The 9467-nt window shown below is 32.8% G+C and overlaps 2 protein-coding genes across 2 annotated transcripts; one reads left to right on the top strand and one right to left on the bottom strand.

The window, feature by feature from the left end:
* Positions 1-763: 763 nt before the first annotated feature.
* Positions 764-3220, top strand: LOC143536810 (SPX domain-containing protein 4-like). The gene is made up of 3 exons (XM_077030726.1): positions 764-1044; positions 1875-2040; positions 2671-3220. The coding sequence occupies exons 1-3, from the start codon at positions 817-819 to the stop codon at positions 3120-3122; spliced, it is 846 nt and encodes a 281-aa protein (XP_076886841.1). The 5' UTR covers positions 764-816; the 3' UTR covers positions 3123-3220.
* Positions 3221-3259: 39 nt separating this feature from the next.
* On the bottom strand, positions 3260-9012 carry LOC143536809 (phosphate transporter PHO1 homolog 3-like). Its single transcript, XM_077030725.1, has 9 exons — positions 8249-9012; positions 8096-8144; positions 7919-7990; positions 5101-5230; positions 4601-4980; positions 4362-4511; positions 4031-4183; positions 3676-3954; positions 3260-3591 (listed from the first exon to the last, which is right to left on the bottom strand). Exons 1-9 carry the CDS (start codon positions 9001-9003, stop codon positions 3355-3357), a joined length of 2205 nt encoding a protein of 734 aa, XP_076886840.1. The 5' UTR covers positions 9004-9012; the 3' UTR covers positions 3260-3354.
* Between the last annotated feature and the right edge of the window lie 455 nt (positions 9013-9467).

Raw genomic sequence — 9467 nt, forward strand, 5'->3', positions numbered from 1 at the left:
TGCATATTAAAGAATCATAAGATAGACAAATGTTACGATATGAAATGGGTAGATTAAAAGGTTTTTAGTTAATATTTATTTTTGCAATTACTAGTTAATATTTATGATATATAAAAAGATTGAAAACAAATACAAAAGGAGGAAAATTAAATTATTATTATTTTTATTATTTACCTTTTTAACGATTTTTTTATGTAGTAGGTTATCACTTACCACACTTTCAAATATTCGAGAGTCATGTTGAGACTATGTTGTTTTAATCGAACTCACGATTACTTCATAGTTTAACTTATTATACCGTCGTCTGCCATTTAACCGTCATGGTATCATCATAAGAGCATTCTCATCCCATTCCCTATAATTATGTGAGGGAAGTTTGCAAATTATATGGTGAGGTTGTGAGTGTAAATTATAGGTTGAAGAGAGAAATGTAGTGATTTTTTGTAAATTTGAGGAAACATTGCTTCCCCTATTATTTGTTGGATTGGTTGTGAGTAGAGGAGAAAAAACTGTAATTATAAATGTATATAAAAATATTATTTAATTAAACATGAGAGAAAAATGTAGTGTTTTTTAGTGTAATTATAGAGATAGGGATAAGGAACGGGTTACCTAAGAGTAGAATTATATGCCAAACAATATGAAAGTAAATTTTAAATAATTCCAAAATATAAAACAACAAAAGCAGGTGGGTCACTGTCGACTAAACTTTTATAAAACAACTAAACTTCTTATCCTCCGAATCCATCAGAATAACATTATTCTCTCAATTCCAATCAATCTTCTTCTTCTTCTTCTTCTTCTTCTTCTTCTGTTATGAAGTTTGGTAAAGAATTCGGAATCCATCTGGAACAGACCCTGCCCGAATGGAAAGACAAATACCTCTGTTACAAACCCCTTAAAAAACTACTCAAAAACCTTCCTAATCCTAATCCACCCGATCACAATCTCCAACACTGGTTCGTCAGGATTCTTAATGAAGAACTCGATAAGTTTAATGATTTCTATGTCGATAAAGAGGAAGAATTCGTCATCCGCTTTCAGGTTTTCTGTTTATAAATTATAACCTAACCTCGTTGACTTTTTTTTTTTTTAATATTAATTGATTATTCATGTATATAAGTAACTATTGAATTATGTATAATTCAACATCATAGTGTTTACCAAGGATGTCTAGTAATGTGTTTAGTTGTTAAATTAGCTTATCGAAAGGTCAATCAAAAACATGTATAAAACTCGATTCTTTAGAAAATGCTATTTTATGATTTTAATTTAATTAAACTAGAATGGATAGTCCATGTCAAGCAAACGTTGAAAGTTGGTTTTATGTTAGGAGAACACAAATAAACTTTGATTGGAAAATGGATGATCACACTTCAGGTTTCAGGTTATGCAGCAAACTGATTCATTATAACTCCTATCAAGTTGAAAACCGCATAGACATGATTTGGTTATTATGATTGATGAATAATTAAGAGACACTGTGAGTTGATTGTGCTGATTAACAGAACTTAATCCGATAAATTGACAAACTGAATACGGTTTAATTAACTACCAGCGCGTATATATAAGATTTAATCACAATCCTAGACGTTTAAGGTCCATTCACCTACGCATACAAAACTCAACAAAGTAATCTCTTTTAATATTTAAAAGCAATAAACATATGCGATATTTACATTTTTACATATTAAAACACATCTTTTACCCCACTCATCATTAGATCAAATTTTGAGTTTCAACTTGTTAATATTCACTTATTAGTTCTTAATGATTACCTACTAATAAATTTCACATGTATTTAATTTGATTTAGAGGTTATTAAGTTAGACTGCTAGTGGTTCTCTAAGTCTTGAATTTTTTTTGTTATACAGGAGCTAAAACAAAGAATTGAGCAAGTGAAGGAGAAAAGCAGCAAAGATGGAGTGTTCACATCAGAAATTAAATTCAGTGATGAAATGATGGCGATACGGAGAGACTTTGTCACCATTCACGGGGAGATGGTGCTTCTTAAAAACTACAGCTCCTTAAACTTTGCAGGTACAAATGGGTCGGGTCGGATCACAATAATAATTTTGTAGCGTGTTATATATCGTTTGCATAAACCTAGGGGTGTATATTGTGTTAGCATGTTTCGGGTTGCCATGTTGAATTCAAAATCGTGTCACACTGTCATTTTATGTTGAAAGTCGAAACTACTAAAACTCGTGTCGTGTTTCGGCTCGATCCGTTTTATGTTCATATGCGAATATGAGTGATACCTTGAGACTTAGTAACAAGAGTAGATAAAAAGGTTTAAGGCAAATTAATTTACTTTTTAAACGCTATTAGTTATATGAAAAATTAAAAATCAAAATATTTAACTTTAAATTTAAAAACTTTTTATCTTTGAAATCAATATATTAACTTCTTTAAAAAAATCTTAAACGGGTTAACAGATCAACCCAATTTTTAACCGGCCGTGTTTGGGTTGACCCACTTTATAAACGATCGCGTTTGGCTTGACATGTTTAAGAACACTGGTAGTGTAGCTGAACAGAGACCTATTTTTTGTGTGTGACCAGGCTGACATATATAAAAGACGGGTTGTGCCGGCCAAACAAAAACCTGTTTTTTTTCTTTTTTCTGTGTCATGCCTAAACCTTTCTATTTGTTTTGGGTTTATTATAGGTATCATCAAGATATTAAAGAAGTATGACAAACGAACGGGTGGATTACTGCGTGTACATTTTACACAACTTGCCCTTCGCCAACCGTTTTTCACAACCGAACCCCTAACAAGATTAGTACACGAGTGTGAGGAGAATCTGGACCTTCTCTTCCCACTAGAAGCTGAAGTTGTTGAATCTTATAGTGGTAGCAAAACAAATGCAGATGAAAACGCAGGGGCTAGTCATGATAATAAGAACTCGGCACCTGTGTTGGTTGGTGAGGCAGGGTCGGATGTGTATAGGCGGACGGTTGATGCAATCAGAACCATTAAGGGTCTTAAGAAAGAAAGTTCGACCGCAAACCCGTTATCCTTTGCATCTATCTTTGGTAACCAGGATATGGATGACACAGGAGCTATAACCGATCCCCAATCAGAGCCGGATAGTGACGATGATCATCCTCCCAAGTAACAGATTTTGTTTTCTTGTTAAATACCAACTTTGTGTGAATCTTTTTGTTGGATGTTTTGTTTTCTCATTAGTGTAAAAGTGAACTTGATTGATTAATATTAACTGAATGAATTACAATGGAGAGAAACCCTCAATATATACATAAACAAATTCTAGAGATACCTATATTTGGCCCGCGGGTTGTATATAAGTAAACTTAAAAATTCAATATTAATCATTAAGTAAAAAAAAACTATAGATCCTTGTCTTCGTCCTCATAACTAAACGGTAACGGAACCGACTTCACGGCCCGGAACTTCCCAACATTATTCAAATGCTCATTCTCCAATCTGAAGAAGTTCCAAATGCCACGTCGAATAATCTCCAAACTGGCAACGATAGCAATCAGTGCATTTCTATGCAAGAAAGGGGCTTCATGGAAATCAAGTACAGTTTGCATCCATGCAAGTCTCAGTATCACATTTAGTACCTACAAGTTATCCAATGTCAGTTAATTGCTAAAAGGATAATTGCATATGATTTGAACTGGTAGATTGCTAAATATAGTACTTACAATTGCTATGAAGTAGATAGATCTGCTAGGCAAAATAAGCTTATCTCTCAACCATGGATTCTCAGAGTTCCTACACAACAGGCCCCAATCCATCACTATATCCCAGTAGGTACTGAATATTGTTGCGACTCCCGACGTAGACGCAGCTATGATCTTCATTGTTGTTCCTCTTCTTTGAGTATAAATTGTCCTTGTAACAACCGCAGCAATGGTGGATAAGTATTTCAGTCCATTCATAGCTTGTGTAGAATCACGACCTTCACATAACCGTCGTATGCACTATACATACAGACAGCAATTAACAACTTTTATATCATGACTGTACAACTTCACAATGAGTTTGTAGATCGCATACCTGTAGAACTCGAATCCAATATGGGATCACAGCGACAAGTATAGAAATAATTTTGTAAACATTGCTGTCATTGCATGTCGACGCGTCCCTAGCCTTGAAATCTCCCCAACCATAGTAACATGCATAGAACTCCACATTCCTCAATAACTGAACCTGGAATCAATATAAAAAAAATCAATGATTTTTAGTTTCTTGATCAGTTATGATTATTTTCTTTTTATAATTTCCCGGTTGTTTCTGTAAACTGACAGTGATGTACAGAGAACACGGCTAGGCTAACTTAGCTAAATGAAGCCAAATAACTTATTATGCTGACAGATATGAAGCTTACCTGACTGGTAAACTGATCAGCCAAGAAGAAATCAGGGAGAGTGACCAAATAAAGAGGAGCACAAATGCAATGCCATAAACAGACCAAGAAGAAGAAACGGTTTGAGCGATACAAGATGTTGAATGGACATATTGCTAACAAAAACACAACCTGCAAATCAGAGTTTAAAGTCAAGTTGAAGGACAAATTCATGAATGAATAATGGGCGAAAGTCAAAAGTCAAAAGATGTATTTCTTACAGTGACTAAGCCTAGAGGGAGTAATTCAGTGTATGTTTTGTAACTTTGAGTTTCTGGATCCATCTCCATTTCAAGATTTGCAAGTATAGCTGCCAGAACAAGTACTGATAGGCCGAAAGTGAGGAGCAGAACTTGTTTAAATCTCAAGTCTGTCCCCTGCTTAAACCCGAAAATGAATGAGTAATTGACACGATAGCGCGTCCAAAAGTACACATTTCCAGCATACATCAGCATATGTAACACCAGAAATCCAAATAAGCTGTATAGTGGAAAGATGGTGTTCATGTACTTCGTTTTTCCTTCGCCCTCTAGAAGATCTCTAGTGTGTATGCTTACAATGATCGCGGCGACAAGTGCTACAGAGCATCCAAAGAAGCAACCTGCACAAGAAATATGTTGGTCAGTTGTAGTGAACAGATACTGGGTCATAAGGAATATCGACAATATTGGTTGGTATGATGAGCCTGACTTTACAGTAGTAATTATCTTGTATGACTTACCGAGAAAGAATGTAACCCGATGCTTCTCTCTTTTATATTTGGGCCTTAAGGTGTTCATTCCTCGTTGACGGTCTCCGTTACAGAAGTGTTTTATGAACGATGCTTCGACTCGCTCTATGAGCTTAGCAACCTGAAGGAAAGTTTTGGACTTTTGGTTAAAAAGTGAAGCATGACATACGGGAATGGGTTTGAAAGCAAAGGTTTAAAAATTACTACTTTTTTTATACTTAGGTTTTACAGTAATGGTAATTATAAGTAACCAGTGTTATAACAACTAGAGGTGTCATTGTCCAATCCAGAGTTCTTCAATTGGCTTTTTGGTGAAGTATGTAAAAACAAAGAAAATATGAAAAAGGAATTGAGTAGTTCTTAAACTTTGTAAAAATGTTAATTACAAAGGTTTTATCGAAACTATTGAGGACAAATTTGATCAACATTAATAAAATCTAACGCTAACAGATAAAATTAACTGAATTCAATTGGAAATGATCATTTAGCTGGTAAGAGTTCAAATATTTGATTTTTAAAATGTTTATCATAATACAAAGATTGCCAAATATTTATAAAATATAGTAACTTAATAAATATATGTTCATAGTAAAACTTTTTATGTTTTATATATTTTTATAGTTAAAAAGGTATAGGTAACTTTTTTAAACAATTTTAAAATTGATTAATATTTTATAATTTGGGTCAAGTTATTCTACAAAGGGTATAAAAATGAGAAGTGTGAGAAACCATAAATAATTGACATGTGTCAAGTGGGGACCAAAGGAAAAAGGTATAAAGGTAATTGTACACATTTTCTCTCTTCACATGCAAGGCACATGTTAATACCCCCGTCATTTTAAAACGTTTATAACTTTTTCGTATGATATTTAAAAAAAAATTCATCATAATAACAAACGTTTTTTTATCTTTAATATGAGTTTGATTTTTGTTATATAAAATTTAAAAACAAAAATAATGTCATTGTGTCTTTTCGCACACCATTGTGTTTTTTCGCTTATCATTGTGTCTTTTTTCGTCATTGTGTCTTTTCGCACACCATTGTGTCTTTTTGCTTATCATTGTGTCTTTTTTCGTGCTATGTCTTTTTTCGTCACTGTGTCTTTTCGCACACCATTGTGTCTTTTCGCTTATCATTGTGTCTTTTCGCACACCATTGTGTCTTTTTTCGCACACCATTGTGTCTTTTCGCACACCATTGTGTATTTTTTCTCCATTGTGTCTTTTCGCACACCATTGTGTCTTTTCGCTTATCATTGTGTCTTTTTTCGCCATTGTGTTTTTTCGCCATTGTGTCTTTCAACTCATCATTATGTTTTTTTAAATACTAATAACACAATTGTGTAATAATAATATGTAAAAATAATGATAAAATAACAACAAATTATCTAATACATAAAACACAATGATTAATACATGTTACACAATAACTTGAAATGTAAAACACAATGGTGAATACGTATAACACAATGACCTAAAACGTAAGACACAGTGGTGAATACGTATAACACAATGGCCTAAAACGTAAGACACAATGGTGAATATATATAACACAATGACTTGAAATGTAAAACACAATGAAAACAACATATTACACAATGACACAATGAACAACAAAAAAACACAATTAAAAAACCCATTAATTTTTTTTTTATTTTTACATAACAATATGATACTCATATTAAACATAAAAAAACGTTTATTATTATGGTGACTTTTTTTTAAAAAATAATGTCGTATGAAATAGTTATGGATATTTTAAAATGATTGGGGGAATTGGCATATGCCTTGCATGTGGTGAGAGAAAATGAACAAAGGTGGGTTATTACCTTCATGTCCTTTCCATCAATTTTTATTTATTAAATTAATCTCAGCCATTCAAATATAAGATCAATGGACTGGATTTCTTCTCACCCTTCTTATTTTTGTTATCCTTTGTATATAACTTTACCCCTTTAATTTATCCCTTGCATTTATGATTCATAATATTTTTTAGTTATGATCGACCTTATCTCTCGCATTTATCATTCATAAATATTTTATCTCTCGCATTTATCATTCATAATATTTTAGTTTTATCGCTTTGTATTTATCATTCATCACTAAATTATAACAATTCCTTGCATTTGGCACCCAAAACTATAATTTTGTTTCCTTTTATTATTCAATAATGAACTCAGTGCTATACATTGTTAAATCTATAATATATATAAACGGAGGTCCAAAAATTTTAGGTGTCATGATGTAGTCGCTCCTTTTTTTTTGGAGTCACCAGATTTGCTTGATTTTTAAATGGAGGCTTCTCATGCATTTGACCCGAATTCATGGGTATGGATCTTACTAAACCCATATATTCCTTAAACGGGTTATAACATCTCATTAAATAAAAAATTATTCTCACCAAATTATGATGTAAAAATCCTATAAAATAGGATACACTAAGAACTTTAAGAAGTCACTTTTTAACCACACATTTAATTAAATGAGATGAAATATGTGGCTGAGATTAAGTTCAATTAAAAAATGAAGCAGGAGAAAGAATAAGTATTTTTTGATAATTATACAAGTTTAAACGTTAGTTACACATGTGTAAAAAGTCGATTCGGTGTGTAAAAAATTACCGTACTTTTTTGTATATCACTTACACTTACGTATTACACATGTGTAAAAAAATTCGAAATTTTTTTTTTATATTGAGTTTTTTCGAGTTTTTAAAACTTAAAAGAAATCAATCATATATATATATTTGCATTTCTTTTCTGTCACATATTAGACAAATTGATCATATATTATATAAATTATAATATACCTCGTCAGATTGGTTCAAGTAAGATTCATCCACCATCTCCAAGTAAGTCTCAGATGCATTTCTTGATGTGATCTGCAATAACAACATCCGAACATTACATATCATGATATCAAAACATCCCTATAACTAAATATTTATATGACAAAAAATGTATATATGTAACAACCCTAACATTACCTTATCATACTTCTTCATTATCTTGGAGAAGGCCATTTGATTCTGGAAACTATGGTTTCAAAAGGAAAATAAACTTCAGTCATATATATAACTTAAATCAAACATCTAATTATGCCAGTATATATATAAAGTGCATAATTAATCGCTACTTACACGTAATTCTTTAATAACCGAAGCTTTTCATGAAACTCAAGAAAAGCCTGCTTCAACTTGCCTTGTGCATTTTTAAGTTCATTTTTGTTATAGTTCAAATCCACATTCAAACTATTAAAAACATTTCTCACGGTGGATCGCGGTGTTTCTGTAGTGGCGTTGATCTTTACGCGGTTTAAAACATCTAAAGAAGCCATCTTATTATGATCTTGATGTTGCTCACTTATCACCTCCATTGATGGATTATTCACTTTGATCCTCAAAGCAACAAGAGTATCCATTTGTACATTCAACTCCTTAGCCTCCTTCACAGCCTCATCCACTTTACTTTTATAAAAATTAATAACTTTATTGAATTCATGATCAAGTCTTCTAAAGAACTGACTCTCTAAATCACCTCCTTCCTCCGATGACCGAAGGAAAACCGTCTGGTAATTGGTTTGACACTCGCTTGCACCGTGTTCTTCGTCTCGTTGTTTCACTTCACTAACAATAATCACTTCATCCTCCTTATGTCTTCTAGAGGCCGTGCTATTAGTTAGCCCACTAAAAGCTCTAAAAAGAGATACTTTTCTCTTGAACGACGGCCGCTGGGGCACCCGAGAATTATTATTATTATTCTCGGGTGTGCTGGTCTGCTGCCGTCGTCGAATAACCAAGATTTCTTCTAAAAGAGTCTTGAGGTATTCGTAATTCATATACGCTTCTAGCCATTCAGGCACCGTTTGTGAAGCAAACTCCTTTCCAAACTTCATATTTGTTTGTTTTTTTAATAATAATAAGTTGGATATATATTATTTTATGATGAAATTATGTTATCTTTGTTTGATGGATGATGGATTTATATATAGTGTTGTGGTTTTACACTTTTACGTAGATTTTTATAAAGTTGGAACAAGCCAACTAACTTCCAGCTTCATGGCCACTGTGTACATGGGGTATTAAAAAACTCATAAAAGTAAGACCACAGGGGCCATTGGGGCCACATGGAATTAACGGTGGATGAGTAATAGTGCATTACACAATCAAAAGAAGAGCCTCCGAATGAAGAAAAATATGAGTGCAGCCTGGCTTGACCGATGTGAAAAATACAAAAAACCAGCGAAGGCATTATAGCAAGGTGCTGCACCTTTATTCAGAGACCATCAAGTGGGTTGGTCGTATACTGAATTATTTTTTATTATTATTGTTGCTTCTCATATCTAATTTAGTACGTTGC

This window comes from Bidens hawaiensis, unplaced genomic scaffold (assembly GCF_021521415.1).
Source record: "Bidens hawaiensis isolate Kalapana, Puna unplaced genomic scaffold, B.hawaiensis_p1.1 tig00010928_1, whole genome shotgun sequence".
Classification (NCBI taxonomy): Eukaryota; Viridiplantae; Streptophyta; class Magnoliopsida; order Asterales; family Asteraceae; genus Bidens; species Bidens hawaiensis.

What these genes read in the sequence shown, in the direction of transcription:
- LOC143536810 (XM_077030726.1), top strand. Translation starts at nt 817, where the DNA reads ATGAAGTTTGGTAAAGAATTCGGAATCCATCTGGAACAGACCCTGCCC. An exon ending in AATTCGTCATCCGCTTTCAG is followed by an intron (nt 1,045 to 1,874) that starts GTTTTCTGTTTA and finishes TTTGTTATACAG; the next exon opens with GAGCTAAAACAAAGAATTGA. An exon ending in CAGCTCCTTAAACTTTGCAG is followed by an intron (nt 2,041 to 2,670) that starts GTACAAATGGGT and finishes GGTTTATTATAG; the next exon opens with GTATCATCAAGATATTAAAG.
- LOC143536809 (XM_077030725.1), bottom strand. Translation starts at nt 9,003, where the DNA reads ATGAAGTTTGGAAAGGAGTTTGCTTCACAAACGGTGCCTGAATGGCTA. An exon ending in TCGGGTTACATTCTTTCTCG is followed by an intron (nt 4,981 to 5,100) that starts GTAAGTCATACA and finishes TTTCTTGTGCAG; the next exon opens with GTTGCTTCTTTGGATGCTCT. An exon ending in CTATCTACTTCATAGCAATT is followed by an intron (nt 3,592 to 3,675) that starts GTAAGTACTATA and finishes GATAACTTGTAG; the next exon opens with GTACTAAATGTGATACTGAG.